Here is a 21,096-nt window from a genome sequence, read left to right on the forward strand (position 1 = left end):
GGAGAACTTCTAAGTTAAACAAGTGGACAGAGTTAGAGTAGTTGAAAAAAATGTGGAGAGAGTGAAGGCAAGGGTAAATGGCAGGGGAGATAGCTCTTCAAAGAGGATTCTGGTATGCTAGGTTAGGATATAAAAACTATTACAGTACTTGTTATAAAAGCTTGTTGTTTTTTACCAACTGCCTACTTGTTTCTAGATGTTAATTTATATACGTATTTGTACTGGATTTTAAATTCATGAGGATGTTCTGGTCTGCAGTATTCTAAAAGATCTCACCCCTTCTATTGTGCTGGTTTTGAATTAGAAAGTCAGGTCAATAAGGGAATAGTCTTACAGCTCTCTGTAAATCTGTAGATGGTGACAGCAGGTGATTTTGGGAGATACTAAGGAAAGTGTGGACTTACCCAGTGGCTATTATAGAATCATAGAATCATAGAATCATAGTTGGAAGAGACCACAAGGGCCATCCAGTCCAACCCCCTGCCAAGCAGGAAACACCATCAAAGCATTCTTGACATATGCCTGTCAAGCCTCTGCTTAAAGACCTCCAAAGAAGGAGACTCCACCACACTCCTTGGCAGCAAATTCCACTGCCGAACAGCTCTTACTGTCAGGAAGTTCTTCCTAATGTTTAGGTGGAATCTTCTTTCTTGAAGTTTGAATCCATTGCTCCGTGTCCGCTTCTCTGGAGCAGCAGAAAACAATCTTTCTCCCTCCTCCATATGACATCCTTTCATATATTTGAACATGGCTATCATATCACCCCTTAACCTTCTCTTCTCCAGGCTAAACATACCCAGCTCCCTAAGTCGTTCCTCATAAGGCATCGTTTCCAGGCCTTTGACCATTTTGGTTGCCCTCTTCTGGACACGTTCAAGCTTGTCAGTATCCTTCTTGTACTGTGGTGCCCAGAACTGGACACAGTACTCCAGGTGAGGTCTGACCAGAGCAGAATACAGTGGTACTATTACTTCCCTAGATCTAGATGCTATACTCCTATTGATGCAGCCCAGAATTGCATTGGCTTTTTTAGCTGCTGCATCACACTGCTGACTCATGTCAAGTTTGTGGTCTACCAAGACTCCTAGATCCTTTTCACATGTACTGCTCTCAAGCCAGGTGTCACCCATCCTGTATTTGTGCCTTTCAATTTTTTTTGCCCAAGTGTAGTACCTTACATTTCTCCTTGTTAAAATTCATCTTGTTTGCTTTGGCCCAGTTGTCTAATCTGTTAAGCTCATTTTGAAGTGTGATCCTGTCCTCTGGGGTATTAGCCACCGCTCCCAATTTGGTGTCATTTGCAAAATTAGTAGCTAGGGGCTTATAGTGGACCCTAGGAATATCACAAGCTCTCTTAATTTGTGCCTTGGTCTCAGTGCTCCCCCCTCCCCAGTCATTCTCTACCAATCTCTTAGACTCAAATTCCACAAACACTCCCCTTCAAGAAACCTCTATGCTGGGGGGGAAACCCAGTTCCTTCCTCAGTGCCCTCCACCTTTTGGGGTAGTAAATATTCTGTGACCCCACTTGATTCATTTGTATGCTGCATTTCCACAAGAATATGTGAGACCCACGACTGGAATGTAGGAATTTAGGGATATAACCTGTCCAAAAGGAATAGACCAAACAGGAGGGGAGGAGGGGAGGAGGGGTAGCATAATAATAATAATAATAATAATAATAATAATAATAATAATAATAATAATTTATTATTTATACCCCGCCCATCTGGCCGGGTTCCCCCAGCCACTCTGGGCGGCTTCCAAAAAAACAGAAATTCTAAAATACAGAAATCCATCAAACATTAAAAGCTTCCCTAAACAGGGCTGCCTTGAGATGCCTTCTAAAGGTCTGGTAATTGTTCTCTTTGACCTCTAGTGGGAGGGCATTCCACAGGGTGGGTGCCACTACCGAGAAGGCCCTCTGCCTGGTTCCCTGTAACTTGGCTTCTCGTAATGAGGGAACCGCCAGAAGGCCCTCGGAGCTGGACCTCAGTGTCCGGGCAGAACGATGGGGGTGGAGACGCTCCTTCAGGTATGTAAAGGGTGTGTGCACTTGTGAAGAAATCAGTGACCTGGAGCATGGAAAGCAGATTTGAGAGTATATGGGTAAAAAATTTAGGAGAGAGAAACAATAATGACCTTAGTGTAGGGGTCTGCTATAGACCGCTAAGCCAGATTGAAGACTTGGATGATGCCTTCCTAGAGCAGATAACCAAACATTCAAAAAGCAGGGATATACATAGTTGTCATGGGAGACTTCAGTTTCAGTGATACCTGTTGGAACTCAAATTTTGCCAAGAATGTAAGGTCCAACAAATTCCTCCATTGCCTCGCTGATGATTCCATTTCCCAGAAGGTAGAAGAAGCAACAAGGGGATCACCTTATCTTGGATCTGATCCTCACCAAGAGGGAGGAACTGAACGACGACTGGTGCTTTATGTTGCTTTTAATCATGTTTTGCAACGACCTTCAATCTTAAGCAAATAAAACTGGCCAATCAGTTAATAATTTTACTGATTCAGCCATCAAAGCTGAGTTGCGTTACGTAAAAAGGGCTCACAATCTTTGGGGGTTTGCAGAGGGGCACTTTCCAAGGAGATACCAGCTTTTAAGACATCCTCTTCCCCCGCCCCGCCACAATAATGCTTTCATGACTTGGGAGGGAGGAGATATTTATCCTGAGCTCCTTGGATGTGCCTTGGAAAATGAACCAATTTGCTTCTGATTATTTATTGATTTCACTTCTGGGTGAGTCCAACAAGATTCCTTGTACCTTCAAGATTGTACCCATCTCTAGTTGTATATAATAGATCTTCCCATAACCTGTCACATCCCACCCTTGTTCTGTACTTGACCTGCCAGATTCTCTGACAGCCCTCCACTTTGAGTGTGTGTGTGTGTGTGTGTGTGTGTGTGTGTGTGAGAGAGAGAGAGAGAGAGAGAGAGAATATTATATGAATCCAAAGTTGTCAGCGCTTCACCTCCCTGTTACAGAACCTTGGAGCCAGCTGAGAGATAGCAAGCATCGTTTCAAAGTAAGAGTTTCCTGACAGTAAGAGCTGTTCGGCAGTGGAATTTGCTACCAAGGAGTGTGGTGGAGTCTCCTTCTTTGGAGGTCTTTAAGCAGAGGCTTGACAGGCATATGTCAAGAATGCTTTGATGGTGTTTCCTGCTTGGCAGGGGGTTGGACTGGATGGCCCTTTGTGGTCTCTTCCAACTCTATGATTCTATGAAAGTAGACGGCTGCCATTGATGATCCCATGGGCTTTCGTGAGATTTGTGGCAACTTGGAAATAAATGGCCCTTTTATAAAAACCTGCATCGATCTCATGAACATAAGCAAAGTGTAAGCTACTTCTGTGGGGACGCGGGTGGCGCTGTGGGTTAAACCTCAGAGCCTAGGGCTTGCCAATCAGAAGGTCGGCGGTTTGAATCCCCGTGACGGGGTGAGCTCCCATTGTTCGGTCCCAGCTCCTGCCAACCTAGCAGTTCGAAAGCACGTCAAAGTGCAAGTAGATAAATAGGAACCGCTACAGCGGGAAGGTAAACGGCGTTTCCATGTGCTGCTCTGGTTTGCCAGAAGTGGCTTTGTCATGCTGGCCACATGACCTGGAAGCTGTACGCCGCTCCCTCGGCCAATAACGCGAGATGAGCGCTGCAACCACAGAGTCATCTGCGACTGGACCTAATGGTCAGGGTCCCTTTACCTTTACCTTTAAGCTACCTCTATATAGGTTTTTCAGCTCCTACCGCCTGCTTCCACTCACCCTGCAAGTCATGACCTTGTGTTTAAGATCACCTCTTGACCTCCATGAACAAGACCTTTTTGGAGCCTGGGGTAAAAAAACACCGAATGACATTCTTGTGTAAGGATCTACTAAATAATGAAAGAAGAAGCAGTATACACACATAGCAAGGCTTTGAGTATTGCTCCTCATGATCCATACAGTACGTTCACCAGCCTGCAGTTAAACTACTGCTCTCTTCCCTTTCATTTGGAGATGTCTTAAGCTTCTTTGCTAAGGGCTGAGCAGTCTCACCTTCACACTGATGCACCAGTCTCTGTTGATGAAGTCGAAGCAGTTGCTACCCTGTTTCTCATATTTTAAGACATACCCATAAAATAAGCCATAGCAGGATTTTTAAGCATTCAAGGAATATAAGCCATACCCCGAAAATAAGACATAGTGATAGGCACAGCAGCAATGCCGGCCGCGGCAGGAGGAGGAGGAAAAAAATAAGACATCCCTTGAAAATAAGCCATAGTATGTTTTTTTGAGGAAAAAATAAATATAAGACATGTCTTATAATATGAGAAACACGGTAATTCAGCCAGTAGTGGATGATCATTGCAATCCAAAGCAGGCTTATTTGGCATTTCGGGGGGGGGGGGGGAGAGAGATTCAGTTGCTACATTCACAGTTGTACCTTGGTTCGTGAACGCCTTGCGAGTCGAACGTTTTGGCTCCCAAATGCCGCAAACCCGGAAGTGAGTGTTCCGGTTTGCAAACGTTCTTTGGAACCTGAACGTCCAACGTGGCTTCCGATTGGCTGCAGAAGCTTCCTTCGGCCAATCAGAAGCCGCGCCTTGGTTTCTGAACGTTTCAGAAGTTGAACAGACTTCCGGAACAGATTCAATTAGACTTCTGAGGTACCACTGTATTCCGTTTCCCCAAATAAATGTGAGAAATAGACTTAAGTGCGTGAGAGTCTCCTTAGATCCTTTTTACCAGCTGCAAGACTACGCCTAAGGAGCTTACGGTAGTTCATCATGATTCCTGCCTCTGGAATCTCCAGCCCCATGAAAACTGGCTTTGACATTTTTCGGCTGTCACATTCCATTGTTATCAAGCACAAGACAGAACTTTCCATTTCAGAAACACAACTTTATTAAATTGGTATTACAATCTCACAAGTACTGTCTCTCTCTCTCAGTGTATGTGTGTGTATGTGTGTGCCTTTTGCCTAGCCGGTTGCCACAGGACATTTAAACTCTTATCATTTTCCTCTTTTCCCTTTGGTTTCCTTCTGTCATTATTTTTTCACATGCCTTGCCTCATGAACCATTTCTCAAGTTTAGAACCTTATGCCTGCAGTACCATATCTATTGGGACGAACCAGAGTATATTTCAACTTCTGGTTATTACTGAATATTTTTCTTAAATTGAAAAATAATAATTTATTATTCATACCCCACCCATCTGGCAGGGTTTCCCCAGCCACTCTGGGCGGCTTCCAACAGAAAACACAGTAATCTATTAAACATTAAAAGCCTCCCTGAACAGGGCTGCCTTCAGATGTCTTCTAAAAGTCTGGTAGTTGTTTTCCTCTTTGACATCTGTTGGGAGGACGTTCCACAGGGCGGGCGCCACCACTGAGAAGGCCCTCTGCCTAGTTCCCTGCAACATGGCTTCTCGCAATAAGGGAACCGCCAGAAGGCCCTCGGTACTGGACCTCAGTGTCCAGGCAGAATGATGGAGGTGGAGACGCTCCTTCAGGTATACTGAACCGAGGCCATTTAGGGCTTTAAAGGTCAGCACCAACACTTTGAATTGTTTCTTGGAAACGTACTGGGAGCCAATGTAGATCTTTCAAAAACGGTGTTATGTGGTCTCGGCGGCCGCTCCCAGTCACCACTCTAGCTGCCGCATTCTGGATTAGTTGTAGTTTCCGAGTCACCTTGAAAGGTAGCCCCACATAGAGCGCATTGCAGTAGTCCAAGTGGGAGATAACTAGAGCATGCACCACTCTGGCTAGACAGTCTGCAGGGAGGTAGGGTCTCAGCTTGCATACCAGATGGAGCTGGTAGACAGCTGCCCTGGACACAGAATTGACCTGCGCCTCCATGGACAGCTGTGAGTCCCAAATGACTCCTAGGCTGCACACTTGGTCCTTCAGGGGCACAGTTACCCCATTCAGAACCAGGGAATCCTCCACACCTGCCCGCCTCCTGTCCCCCAGGAACAGTACTTCTGTCTTGTCAGGATTCAACCTTAATCTGTTAGCTGCCACCCATCCTCCAACCGCTTCCAGGCACTCACACAGGACCTTCACTGCCTTCACTGGTTCTGATTTGAAAGAGAGGTAGAGCTGGGTATCATCCGCATACTGATGAACACCCAGTCCAAAAGTGCTGAGCATTGCTTTTAAAAGAAAATGCTTTGTATGTGGTTTTGGTCAGCTCCGCACTGTACATTTCAAGCACCTTTATACCACTTTAAAATCCATGGCTTCTCCCAAAGAATCCTGGGAACTCTAGTTTACCCCAAACAAACTTACTGTTCCCAGCACCTTAGACAGCTACAGTTCCCATGGTTCCGTGGGAGGAACCCTTGACTGTTAAAAGTGGTTTAAGAATGCATTAAATGTGTGATCCAACTAGAGTAAATCCTGGACCCACTCCTTAAAAAGTTACAGCTGCACATCAGTATTAATGTGAATGACTCCCAAATTAGCAAGGAGCAGGGAAGGGCAATCTGCTTGGATTTCTGGGTCTCTCTTTTTATTCACAAGTAAACAAAACTGTACTGCAGTTGAAGAAGAATAAACTAAATATAGTTTTCAATCGGTCATCCAGGTATCGTGTTTATTAGCTGGGTGATGGTCTGGTAGAAGTATGAACTGTGGCTCAGTTCTCATCTTATTAAAAAAAACTGTGATGTTGCTGAGTAATCGTTTCAAAGTTTTATACAGGCATCCTCCCACGGGGCGGGGAGAGCAGTGGGGGTCCTTTGTTCGGCTCTGCCATGCTGGGGGATCCTTTAACTCAGGGGTCAGCAAACATTTTCAGCAGGGGGCTGGTCCACTGTCCCTCAGACCTTGTGGGGGGGCAGACTATATTTTTTTTGGGGGGATGAATGAATTCCTATGCCCCACAAATAACCCAGAGGTGCATTTTAAATAAAAGGACACATTCTACTCATGTAAAAACAGGCTGATTCCCGGACCGTCCACAGTCCGCATTACATAATTCGCATACAGTAGAGTTACAATTTATAAAGTTCCAGTACTATAATACAATAATGCTATATTACACTATATTTTCTCGTTGCTTCTAATAATCGACTTCCCTTCTCCCTTCTTCTGTCTTCTTTATACCAAATCTTTATTTTTCACATTGTCTTTTCCCATTTCATATATTTTTTACCTTTTACCATTGTCTTTTCCCATTTCATATATTTTTTACCTTTCAATACTTATTTCTAAAGTTCCCGTAAATAATTCACGCTTTCTGTACATGCAGTTCTCCTTATCTATATAAATACTAATTATAGATTCCATTTGTTTAATTTAATTACCTTATATTTGCTGTTGCTTTATTATTTTTATTCCAATAACAATATTTTTCTTTAAGATTTCACATTATGAGGTTTATTTCAATTCTACTGGTATTTCTATTTTCAACACCTTTTCCCTATATAAACCATAAATCCCCCCCATTCCTTTCGGAATGCTTCGTCGCCTTTTTCTCTGATTCTCCCTGTTAATTTAGCTATTTCTGGGTACAGTGGTGCCTCAACTTACGAATTTAATCCGTTCCGAAGGCACCTTCATAGGTCGAAAATTCGAAAAGTCGAAAAGCGCCATTGGAAACGCGATTTCCCATAGGAATGCATTGGAAACGGAAAAATTCGTAAGTCGAAGCAACCCCATCTAAAAATTCGTAAGTCGAAAAAACCACCGCGGTTTCCGTTCGGATGTCGAGAAATTCGTAAGCATGCGGCCATTTGCCCCATTCGTGAGTCGAAAAATTCGGTTGTCGAGTCGTTCGTAAGTCGAGGTACCACTGTACTCCATTACTTTTTGTTGCCAGTCTTCCGCTGTTGGCATTTGCTGTTGTTTCCAAACCTGCACTAGCAATAGTCTTGCCGCTGTTGCCGCGGGCCAGATTTAGAAGGCAATTGGGCCAGATCCGGCCCCCAGGCTTAGTTTGCCTACCCATGCTTTAACTGCTTGGCTGAGGGGGAGTGGCAACCACACACTCCTCAGCTGAGCAGTTTAAAGATGCAGAGGGAGGAACAAACTATATGGACGCCTCGCTGGCGCAGCTTTTTTCTCTCCCTGCGTTGTATGAGGGCAGAGCGAGATGTTGGCTTCACTCAGCGATATATCACTGGTGAAACCGCCACCGCTCCTGAGTTCCTCTGCTCGCAACATGCACTGGAGGAAGTCGCTAGCAGAGGGACTCAGAAGTGGTGGCGGTCTCACCAGCGATACACCACTGAGTGAAGCCGACATCGCGGTTCGCTCCTCATACCGGTCCTGGGTGATATATTGATATATCGCCCAGGCCTAATCCAGGCTTCCACCATGAGGTGTCCTCTGGCAGTTCCAGAAGTGCCATCTACCCCCAAGAAATGGAGGAATTTGAACACCACCAATGACTACCAGGGAAAACACCTGTATCCACTGCCTCACAAACTGCAGAGTTTCTAAACACATAAGTACAGTACGATGGAGTGTTGGAAATCATGACTCCTATCTATAAAAGGTACCTATCTATAGGGACCCAGATGGCACTGTGGGTTAAACCACTGAGCCTAGGGCTTGCTGATCAGAAGGTCAGCGGTTCGAATCCCTGCGACGGGGTGAGGTCCCGTTGCTTGGTCCCAGCTCCTGCCAACCTAGCAGTTCGAAAGCACATCAAAGTGCAAGTAGATAAATAGGTACCACTACAGCGGGAAGGTAAACAGCGTTTCCGTGCGCTGCTCTGGTTTGCCAGAAGCGGCTTTGTCATGCTGGCCACATGACCTGGAAGCTATACGCCGGCTCCCTCGGCCAATAATGCGAGATGAGCGCGCAACCCCAGAGTCGGTCACGACTGGACCTAATGGTCAGGGGTCCCTTTACCTTTATCTATAAAACAGCTGGCATGGTCCATTGTACTTCGCTGGAGCAATGAATAATAGTGTTTTCAGTGCCACAAAGTTGCATGTGTGAAGGGATGAACAGTGGCTGAATGTGTAAATTCCCTTTATTGTTAAAAAATAAAACCACCATATTTTTTTTATTGGGTGGTTTAGGGAAGATTTAAAGTGCTGCACTGAAGGAGAGAGAAACAAGTTGGAAAATTAAGTGTGTGCGTGCGTGCACAAACACATGTATACATTAAGATACTTAGGATCAGATGTTTACAATTTATTTTCACCTAGTGCTAAAATTAATAAAAGGTAAATCAAGATGATAATGCATATAAATGTGAAGAATTTGCTGCCCTTTGGTACCCCAGATTTGTTGCCTGAGCTTGGCTTCCTCGCCATAACTTATAATACCAACCCTGTCCCTGAGTTTGGCCCGTAATTAGCAGCTTCCCTGGATCTCTGGCACAGCAGCTTACATTAATCAGTACAATGAATAAGTTACTCAGATACGGCACACGAAGGGAGCATTGTGCAAAGCTTAAGCCAGTATTTTGGAATTCGGTGTAGATAAACAAAGCTTAACATTTTCTTCGCACTCAAAAGGGTAGGATTACATTGCTCTGTATAATGCACTCTATTAGTAGTATTTGTGGGAAACGTTCAATCTCCAGTTGTTTCTTTCACATGTTAATATTATCTTTAGGAGGTCAAAAAAAAGGGGGGGGGGAGTCAGACAGATTCTGGACCACAGCCTTGTCCTAATGGCTTGTCCTGGAGAGATAAGCAATCCACTATTGTTGCTTCCTTGAAGATCAGGGGTGTGTGGAGGCTTTGTCCTCCAGATCTCCCATCAGCCCCATCTTTTAATGGAAAAGGGATGTGTTTGAACACTTTAGAAAGGGTTCACCAGCACTTTGTCTTAATACTCAAAGTTCTAAGACTTTTTTCCGGTTATCTTTACAGTAAGAAGGAAGGAAAAGAAGTGGACGTGTGAATAATGCTAGCATTGGGGAATTTGTTAGCATCTCAGTTAGTGTGTGGTCACTTGTGGATTGGGAAGTGGCTAAGTTAGGATACTTGATTAACTGCTGGTTAACTGCAGTCCTTCTCGGGCATTTGCTGGAATAAGATGGAATGTGAATAAGCCTTTTGCCCTGCTCACAGAGCTCCTTCATGCAAGCCAGCAAACAAACCAAAGCCTTCGATTAAATTCAATACTATATTTCACTTGAGCTGGGAAACTGTGCTTAACAGTTTCAGAACAAGCTGGGATATTGGTGGGGGAACTTGGTGGCAAGGCATGCTCACACCCAGCTCAGGTTGATTTGCTAGCTCCCGCCATTTCTGCACTGAGAGGCTTTGGCCTCAGTGATCTATGCCAGGCTTCCTCAAACTCGGCCCTCCAGATGTTTTTTGGCCTATGACTTTGGCCTATTGGTCAGGGAACCAAAAGTGTAGCCTTATTTGCTGATAAGGGTCCTTAAGTTGCGCCCAGGCAGGACAGAGATAGCCAATAATGACACCGGGGGTTGAATCCAGAGAAAGAGTTTAATTCTTAATTAATTAAGAGACTCTTGGTGGTCAAGCCTCACGACAAGAGCAAAGAAACACAAATTGCAAAGCTTCTTATACACTTCTTGGGCTCCTTTCCCCCTCCTCTGTAAATGTGCGCACACAAGGGGGTCACAAGTACATATAAGGATCTTCCTGTGTCCGGTCCTGTGCATAAACACATGCTGACTCATGCTACCCCAGTAGCATCTTCCAGCAGCCTTGAGTGGGGGCTTGCCTGTTCTGTGCGTCAGGCTGATAGCGTCAGACAAGACAGTCATCCGGCCTTGATAGCTTAGCAGGGCATTCTGTCTGGCTTACCCTTTGGCACACAGAGAGAGGCAAAGAAAAATAAGCATTTTAAGCAAGACATCCCAGGGGGATATATGGGGGGAGGCTAAGCCATACACTCACAATTATACAATGCAGGCAATGCAAACCATAGGATCAGAATTAACTCAATAATACAATTGGCAATTCTCTCCCTACACCATGATCCCTAGCTAGCAGGACCAGTGGTCAGGGATGATGGGAATTGTAGTCTCAAAACATCTGGAGGGCCGAGTTTGAGGAAACCTGATCTATGCTGTAATAATCTCCTGGATAGATTACTGCAATGCATTCAACAGGGGGCGATCCTTGACAACTGACCAGAAGCTGCCCAATGGCAAAAGGACACCATATCTCTCTCCTCTATCCCCAGGGCACTGTCTGTGGTCGACTAGGCCTAAATCAGGTAAGCTCATGAGGGCCCAGTGAGAGGCAGGGGGGCACCAGAGGTCACTTTGTCAAGGATCACCAACACACCTTGTTCTGCAGCTCTTCCACACAGTCCCCAAGAAATGCACCTTCTCCTTCTCCTTCTCCTTCTTTGGATGTTTCATAGCTAGTTTGAAGAAGAAAGTAATTTTGATACCCTGGGAAATCTGTTTTTCCGAGTGGGAAAGTGCTGTGCTTCTTCTCCTAGCAGAAAAGTAGGAAAGTGATTTTTTGAATCCCTCTTTGCAGATGTTTATCTCTTTGGCAGCAGACTTTCCAGACTCCTTGAAAAACACTCTCAGAATGCGTGAGAAGGCCCCCAGAAGAAAGGTTTTATATAGGCGTCCTCCAAAGAATCTTGGGACTAAACATAATCCAGCCACTATGTATCATGTAGAAAGTGATCGGTTTGAAAGGAGCTTTTTTTATTTTCAAAAACAAGAATCTGGAGGTTCATTTGCTGAGCACGCAACTAATTGCACAACTCATTTCATAGAAATTTTTCAGAGCCCATTTGCAAGTTCAAAGGAAAGAAAGCGAGTGATGAAGGAAACTGGCTGTGCGACAATCAATTGTGGAATATCTAGAACTTTGCAGACTTTGGAGTTATTCAGAACTTCTCATCTAGCAGAATCCTATAGTTTGTCACTAAAGTGTGCTTGCTTACCTTTCTGTTTACCTGAAATTCATTGGCCCTCCTTGATAACGAAACAGGCAAAAGCTGCCATAAAACTCCTACAGAGCAAGCCCAACCTTGGCCTAAGCAATGGGAGGTTTCGCTTTTCAAGGAAGTGTGGAAATTCCATATTGGAATGTTGGTGGCCTCTCCCTTTGCTGTGAATATTCATTCGCTCGTCCTCCAGTAATGAATGTCATGTGTGCACAGAAAAACCTTTCCAAGATGTTGTGGAACGGGGAAGGGAAATGCTGTGTTCCCATAATTGTTGTGCTTTGTGCCACACACTGCAAGGCTGCATTGTTGCGGTAACACACAGTCTGTCTCTGCAGGCTGTTTAGGCTTAGAGTCTGTTTTCTTCTTGCCAATCTTGCTGTCGCTAAATTGATGGCAAGGCTCCCATTGACTTAAGTGGGAACAGAATGAACCTAGGCTTCGCTGAAATATAGTAGGGTTGTTTTTGTCCAGCAGTATTGGTGTTTCGATGGACAGCTCCAGGCTGGCAATGCTGTCGCTTTAATGCCATGTATACTGGCGTAGCGTGGAGGGTAAAGTATGTGTGCTATGAGCCAACATCTCTGCAGTTCAAATCTCACTAGGTGGCCATAGGCAAGTCATTGTTTCCCTGACATCAGCCTGCCACCTGAGGAAACCTAACAGTGGCCTACTTTATAGGATGGCTGTGAAGACTGAGATTATGTATGTGAAGCACTCTGAACCCTCAACTTGGCTAAGTAGTATTGTTAAGAAACCACTGAGGCAATGAGGTTTGCTCAGGGCGACCCAGTGGATCTCTGGCTGAACTCTGCCCCTTTTTCCCACATGGCTCTTATACGTCACAGTCCTGTTCATTCTTTTCTTAATGCACTGATGTGTTCCTCATTACTCTGAGTCATAAGACATGTCAAGGGCAGTGTGTATCTGAGATTTGGTACCTTTTGGGGAGAAAGAACATTGCAGATCTAAAACGTTAGTATAATATTTGGGTTTGTATTTCAATTGGTTAGTATGTGTGCACCTGTCTTGTATATGGTTTGTACAGGGCTTTTTCTTCAGCTGGAACTCAGTTCCGGCTCCTCTCAGGTGGGCACCATTGCCATTATAAGAGAACAAGGGGGGCGATCATGGTGTGTTCCAGCATCTCTCTTTTTTTTAAAAAAAAAAGAAAAAATAGCACTGGCTTTGAATTGTATTGTGAAATCTCTTCGAGGTGCTTCCTAGGAGGTGCTTCACAAATGAAATTATGTGCACCATTAAAACTCACCAGTCCAACAGAGAACGCTGGATGCAGCTCAGCAGTTCTGCATTTCATGTAGAATGCTATCCACCACAAGCTGAATTGTTTATAATTCCCCCCCATTGAAAATCAAAGGCATTTACCCCCTAAGCAGTCTAGGGTAAATCAGAAAAATGGCTACACATCTTATGTAGGGTTAGCTTAGCTGCGCATCATTTTGCCCAAGCAGAGCTGCAAAATGCGGCAGCCGGCAAGCTGAAGAAAGATGTTTGCAAAACAAAAAAAGCCATGGTTTGTAAAAGGAATTCGTGCTTATCGATACGCCATTAAAAGTTTTATGTACTTTTAATTTGTGTTTGACAGTGTTAATGGCCTTGTAGGCTGAACAAATGCATTTCTGGACAGTTAACAAGGGAGATTGGGAGTCACAAGTAAGATCATACAAAAATGAGATACTAACAACTGCTCAGGAAAGCATTTTAATGGCCCACACATCTAGCAAATCATCTCCGCCCCCCCCCATATGCTGTGCTTTGTTTATATAATTAGTTTGTGGTGTCTGAAAAAGTTCAGTAAAATTCAATTTAAAATAATTGGTACACTTATGTTTTCCAAAAAGGTAAAATTACTGAATAAACTGGTACCACGGAAGGGAGTATGTGATGGGACTGTGATTTGCAGCCAGCCAAGGGTTCTTAATTCTTGATCTGAAGCCAGGATTCTGCTTGGATGGGGAACTAAGGTTATTCTAATGCTTTTCTTGCCTCTGAAGTTAGTAAGTGATGAAAGGCAACTCTAAACAACAGAGTTACAGATATCTTCAGAGTTACATTGGAGGGAATAGCATTCAGCTTACAAGGAATCCCCATATTTCTGAGACAGGAATACCAAAATAGGTTTGACTGCTATGATGAGAATAGTTGTTTTAAAGCCCACCCCCCCACCCTGCTCAGATGTGAGAATCAAGACGCACATTTGAACGAATGAGGACGGAACCTGTAGAGTCGCCACATTACATAGGATATACTGTTATTTTTATTGTATATTTATATTTACATCATTTATATGCCAAATGGCTGGAAGGCTGTTAGAGGGCAGTTCTGTTTTTGAAGGCCTGCTCTGTCTAAAGTCCAGCAGAAAGATAAAGGTAAAGGGACCCCTGACAGTTAAGTCCAGTCGTGAGCAACTCTGGGGTAGCGGCGCTCATCTCGCTTTACAGCCCGAGGGAGCCGACGTTTGTCCGCAGACAGTTTTTCCGGGTCATGTGGCCAGCATGACTAAGCTGCTTCTGGCGAACCAGAGCAGCACACGGAAACGCCATTTACCTTCCCGCTGGAGTGGTACCTATTTATCTACTTGCACTTTTTTTGGCATGCTTTCGAACTGCTAGATTGGCAGGAGCTGGGACCGAGCAACGGGAGCTCACCCTGTCGCAGGGATTCGAACCACTGACCTTTTGATCAGCAAGCCCAAGGCTCAGTGGTTTAGACCACAATGCCACCTGTGTCCCAGCAGAAATATACAGAGGACTAATAAGAGAGGGGCAAGACTTTTGAAGTTTCCCATCTGCAGTTACACATGGGACAGTTGAACCTTAGTAGGCACACTCAGGGTCACCTGCTCACTGTCTTGCCTGTTATGGCGAGTAGGCTGGGATTTCTGTTTAAATTAAAACAATTATTTCACACAAACACGTGTGTGTGTGTGTGTGTGTGTGTGTGTGTGGTGTGAAGAAGAAGACCCCTGGTTCAACCAGAGAACAAATGAAGCAGGAGAAAACAACATCAAGGCCTTCTCCTGCTAGACTGTTCCCTCCTCCCTCTGCCCAGCCAACTTACATTTTATATTACTTGTTTTAGCAGTTTAAAATTGTAAACCGCCTTGGATGCCTTGGCAGAAAGGCTGTGTGTGTGTGCGCGCACACACAAGCTTGTGTGAAGTGCTGCTTTTGTAGTTAGATATAGTAGGGACCCAGGTGGCGCTGTGGGTTAAACCACAGAGTCTAGGGCTTGCTGATCAGAAGGTCAGCGGTTTGAATCCCTGCAACGGGGTGAGCTCCCATTGCTCGGTCCCAGCTCCTGCCCACATAGCAGTTTGAAAGCACATAAAAGTGCAAGTAGATAAATAGGGACCGCTCCGGCGGGAAGGTAAACGGCGTTTCCGTGCGCTGCTCTGGTTTGCCAGAAGCAGCTTTGTCATGCTGGCCACATGACCCGGAAGCTGTCTGCGGACAAACGCCGGCTCCCTTGGCCTATAGAGCGAGATGAGCGCCGCAACCCCAGAGTCGGACACGACTGGACCTGATGGTCAGGGGCCCCTTTACCTTTTTATAGTATGTGCTCACACACACATACATGCAAATCTGAGTCCTCTATTTTAATATTGTAGTTTCAATTTTTCAGTGAGATAACATTATTATTATTAATTAAGGAAACTGAGGGAAGGCCTGTAACAACTTTTCCCTTTTTTCTGACTGTCCTGTTAACATTGGCAGGCGGTTGGCTGTGATCGGCAACTCGGGAGTAACGCCAAAGAGGACAACTGTGGGGTCTGTGCAGGAGATGGCTCGACGTGCAGGCTGGTGAGGGGGCAAACCAAGACACACCTTTCATCAGAGAAAAGTAAGTTAATTGTCATTCATTCTAATCCTCTAACCACCCAGTGGGTCACTCGTAGCTCTCTGGTTCTGCGGCTGCTGCTCAGCCCTATTCTGCGGGATCCGACGCCAGACACACGACAACTGAGCGTGCTCAGTGGCTGCAGGATTCTGAGGCGGGAGGGGGCGGATGATGGGAAACGGTCTTTGTGTATGGGATGGAATATCCTGGAAGAACTCGTGGCTGGCTAGATGGAACCTGGTGCAACATTTTTCTGCAGGGTCCCTCTTACCCAACAGTACTTCCCCAGCAAAATTGAAAATTAGATAGAAATGGACATAAGATGGATCTGGGATACAAGCAGAGGTACCATTGAACAGGATGCAACCTGTTTTATTATCATGACATCCATGTGTGCAGCACCAGATTTTGAGAGGCTTCTGCCTGTGTTTGGTTTCCTTTTTGTCTCCACAAATGTGAGACGTCTGGATGCTGAAGAAAGGTGTGAGTGTTAACCTACAGGTGGTACCTAACTCCAAGAAAACTAGCACTAATACGCCCAGGAACCTCATCAAAATGCTGGGGAGGGTGCACCTTCTTTGGAGGTCTTTAAACGGAGGCTTGACAGCCATGTGCCAGGAATGCTTTGATGGTGTTTCCTGCTTGGCAGGGGGTTGGACTGGATGGCCCTTGTGGTCACTTCCAACTCTACGATTTTTTGATTCTAAGACATTTTGCAATTTTCCACTTTGGGGTTTATGACGTGACTTCAAGTTTTAAAATGTTTGTGCCCATTTTTTAAAAAAAATTATGCAGCATTTTAAATTTTATTTCATCCTACCATATACATTAGGATAATATGTTCTGTGTGCCCCTTTGTTTTGCTTCTTTATTGCTGGTCATTGTCGCTAGCAGTAAAGATTCGATCCGATTATGCTATGCCAACCTTGCAAGGTTGTTATACTGTTTATCAGAAGCAGCAGGTGCAAGGGGGTGATAATAAGGCTGCTTACCTGGGTGGGCAGTGCAGCCTGAGGAGCCAACCTGGTGCTCCCATCCATGCACCCACACAGCCCTGACCTCACGACCCCCCCTTCCCTGCCACCAGACATACAGGTTAGCAGCAGCCATGAAAACATTGGGAAGTGGTGTTGCCCACCTGTTCTGGCTGCTCCTGATGTTTACTGAGAGAATGTATGTGAAACACTTAAGAGGGGAAATGGAAGAATAATACATTCCAGCCTTGTAGATAACGTCCATGAAAGTTACAAACGTATATATTTTTAAAAAAATATTACTACCTTACACACTTTTTGGTTGCCACAAAGTGGAAGAAGAATGGGTTTTGTGGTCAGTTGGAGACCATTTTTACTAGCCTCAGGACAACTGCTTACCCAAGTACAGTGGTGCCTCGCTTAACGAATGCCCTGCTTAACGAAATTTCTGCTTAACGAAAGGATTTTTCGAGAGGAGGTTGCCTTGCTAGACGAATTCGTTTTTTGAAAAATTCGTCTAGCAAATCACGGTTTCCCATAGGAATGCATTGAAATTCAATTAATGTGTTCCTATGGGACCCAGGTGGCGCTGTGGTTAAACCACTGAGCCTAGGGCTTGCTGATCTGAAGGTCGGCGGTTCGAATCCCTGTGACGGGGTGAGCTCCCGTTGCTTGGTCCCAGCTCCTGCCAACCTAGCAGTTCGAAAGCACGTCAAAATGCAAGTAGATAAATAGGAACCGCTACAGCGGGAAGGTAAACGGTGTTTCCATGTGCTGCTCTGATTTGCCAGAAGCGGCTTTGTCATGCTGGCCACATGACCTGGAAGCTATACGCTGGATCCCTCGGCCAATAATGCGAGATGAGCGCACAACCCCAGAGTCGGTCACGACTGGACCTAATGGTCAGGGGTCCCTTTACCTTTACCTTTATGGGCAAAAAAAAAAAATCCAAAAAAAATCAATGCATTCCTATAGGATTCGCTAGACGAATTTTTCGTTATAAGAAAAGACCCGTGGAACGAATTAAATTCGTCTAGCGAGGCACCACTGTAGTTGCAATAACTTCATTTTCAACCATTTCCAATCTCTGATCTGTCAATTTTCTAATTAGTTGCAAAGACAGACAGAGAGAAAGAAAGAATTATTTGGAAACTTGGCCCTTAGAAGCAGATTGAGCACAGATCAATTTATTGACTGGATTTGCATAATTTATTCTGACTGGACTTCTTCAGCTCAGCCATTGGATTGCCTAGAGGGCAGACAGAATGCACATGGCCCTGTGGGTTGCAAGGGAGGAGGAACTTCTACAGATCAGATTGGAGGCAGCCAATCTGATATAAGGCTGGAGAGTACGGAGGCTCCTGTTGTGAGGTGGAAGCAGCTGGAGTTTGGCTCGAGACAGCACCTCTCCAAGAAGCTCAGCTTCTTGCTTGTTTCTAAATGTGCTGCGATTTTATTGAGACGTTGAACCGTTGCCAGGAATGGGGGCTTCAAACAAAGCTTTGAGAAATGGTTGGCTTTATTGAGGGCCTGATCCCCCCTCTGAATCTCGACGCAAAACAGCGCATTGCAGACTCCCACTGGTCTTGATGTTCTTTGGATCAAAGCCACGGTTACACGGTTCCCTCATCATTCCACTTCAGTGGGGTTTTGAGGTGGAATCCTGCCTAAATCCTTCATTTCAAGCTTGGGGCGGAAAGGTGTGACTCTACAATGCATGTAAGCATTACAGTGCCTAAAGTCGTATTTTACATAAGTCGTTCTTTGTCACTGACTTGTTGCGGTGCATAGGTTTTTTTTTAAAGCAAAACGTTGCCCTCCCCCCCCCGTGCCCCCCGCTGTTGCTCATGTAGCATATGGAAGTTGTTTAGCGAAATGGTGTCCCTAGAGTGAAAGGAATGGGAAAACATAGTTTCTCTTAGTGATACCACATCAGCTGAGGTGTGTATAACATTTGCAGCTCTTACGAATGTCTTGCCAAGTAACTACGGCAAAGGAGCATGACCACAAGGCATTGTGCCAGGGCTAAGCTTGAGGTGTGCCAGGAGCCAGGAGGAGGACGTTGGAGAGCAAGCCAGAAGCCAGGACTAAAGGACAAGGTGAGAGGCAGGGCTGACAAGTAAGCTAAGGACCCAAAGTTCTTCACCTAGCTCAAGGTTGTCCCTCCTTCCCTGTGACAAATAAGACACAAGACACAAATGAATAGATTTTAAGTGGGCGAAAAGGCCACAACTTTATTGGTTACGGATGTTGAGCGGTATTGGCTTAGGCATTGGAACCGAACCGACTTTATCCGACTCCAACCCGTGTGTTGGAGTCTGGGAGAAGTTAACCACCAGTAAGGAGCCCAATGATGTACATCTACCAGAACTCCTCCTGTGGCGAGCAAGGAGGCAAGAGGCAGAGCTCCCGCCTCCGGGATGTTTAAAGACTGCAAGTCCCGCCCCCCCGGCCAACCTCATTGGTCGGCCCTGGACTGACGGAGACGGGAACAGCCAATCGCAAAGGGGCTGAGCTCTCAGCCTCATCGCGAGAGTTCATTCGTGATGTCCACAACACCACCTCCGTTGCAGGCGCGGAAGTGGTTTTATCATCTGAACTAGCTGGATTTTTAACTGATTATCACCACGGTCTGTCCATCATTTGAAAAATTAAGACTTTAGAGCCATCTTGCCCCCAAATGGCAACTTGGCATTCTGTTTTGGCGACTGTAACCTTGGTTTCAGGAGCCACTTGGCGCCTAGTTTATATACCTGAGTTTCTAACACTGTACGGCTGTAGTCCTGGCGGTTGACTGTAACAGGAGCTGCAAAAGAAAATACAAAATACTGCCTTTCCTTTTAACTAGTGGATACAGTGGTACATCTGGTTATGAACTTAATTCGTTCCGGAGGTCCGTTCTCAACTCGAAACCGTTCTTAACCTGAGGCACTCTTTCGCTAATGGGGTCCCCCACTGCGCGCGAGCCTCTGGTATGCAACTTCCACTTGCATCCCAGGGCAAAGTTCGCAACCAGGAGCATCTACTTCCGGGTTAGCGGAGCTCGTAACCCGAAGCATGCGTAAGGAGGACGGTTCATAACCAGGGGTATTACTGTAATTATAACCCCCTTGCACCACTTCAGCATCTCAAAAGCACATTGCAAATCAAATCAGATTCAAATTGCATTGACTTAATTAACTGTTTAGGCAGATACAGATCACAAGAGGTAATTAATCAAATCGGAACCAGTGGGGCCTGAAACAAAACTTCCAGCCACCCATGCCTTTCGCCAGGGTACTTCATCCCACTCCCATCTATGTTCCTTCCTTCCATCCCCTTCCATCCCCACCCTTGCCATTGGACTGTGTTTGGGTTCTGCCCCCCCCCAATTATTAACTTCTGCAAACCTTGGGATTTTCCTGAGCATGCTGGTAATTTTCCTGAGCTCTGCTTTCTCGTTAGTCCCGTTTGGCTACACATAGCCATCGTAACTCAACACCTGAGTTTATGGTTAATGTGCCTGGTTCCTGAATTGGTTCGCAGCCATAAATAGGTGAAGTACTGAATAGTGGACGTTTTGCTGAAATTGTGAGGTCAAACAGCACAAAAGGCGATGCTTTGAACATAGGAAGCAAACTGTCAGCCTAATAGTCTGGTAGCCTTTTTAGAAAGGCAATGCTGCCAGTAAGTTGTCAAGCCAAAAACAAAACAAAACACCCACCCCTAACTTTCTGGGGAAATGATCAAGCATTTGACTGAGGATATTCAAAAAGAAAGTGCAATAAGTTGTAAAACCTGCCTGACCTCTAGGAAAGTGGAATATCTTAGGCCTTATGTGCATGGAACTCCCATCAGCATCAATATCAGTTCTGTCTACTGGAAAGCTTTTAGGGTTGAACTCCTCCCTCCCCTCCCTCCCTCCCTCCCTCTCTGACTTTTCTCCCATTTTAGTGACTGGCAAAACATAACCCGAAAATATTTCATTCTTGATGCTGACAAGAACTGAACAAGACCTTGTAGAGTGTTGTCCAGAGTTCTTGACATGGTTTCAGTTCTTCTGCAAATGTCCTAATGCAAACACACTGAAGTAATCTGACAATAGCTATGTCTGCCCTTAGGGAAAACAAGGTCTTCATTCACATCCCTTCATGCCCCATGACGGTTCCCCATATACAAGTGTTCATATGCAAAACAGTTCTGGATTCGTTTCGGATGCTCCGAGGAAGCAATAAGAGAGGTAGTGCATGTGATTTGCACTAGATACGTTGTTGAAGTTTGATGCAGAGGAATTTGTAAAAGCTAACACCCCTATTTAATTGTTTATGAGCAATTTTCGACCTGAGCAGCGCTAGAGTGGGGGGCAGATTTCATTCAGTTTGCATAAAGGCATCTTACCAAACTGAAACTTTGCGAAACTTAGGCAAACTGAAACACA

General features: G+C 45.2%; 1 protein-coding gene across 4 annotated transcripts in view; it reads left to right on the forward strand.

Moving 5' to 3' along the window:
• Positions 1–21,096, forward strand: part of ADAMTSL3 (ADAMTS like 3) — a 280,228-nt gene that overhangs the window by 143,390 nt on the left and 115,742 nt on the right. For all 4 annotated transcript variants that reach the window (XM_060282649.1, XM_060282651.1, XM_060282648.1 and 1 more), the window contains exon 7: positions 15,582–15,708. In XM_060282649.1, the coding sequence (XP_060138632.1) occupies positions 15,582–15,708 (127 nt within the window). The remainder of the gene's footprint in view (positions 1–15,581; positions 15,709–21,096) is intronic.

The sequence above is a fragment of the Zootoca vivipara genome, chromosome 14, assembly GCF_963506605.1.
Source record: "Zootoca vivipara chromosome 14, rZooViv1.1, whole genome shotgun sequence".
Taxonomy (NCBI): Eukaryota; Metazoa; Chordata; class Lepidosauria; order Squamata; family Lacertidae; genus Zootoca; species Zootoca vivipara.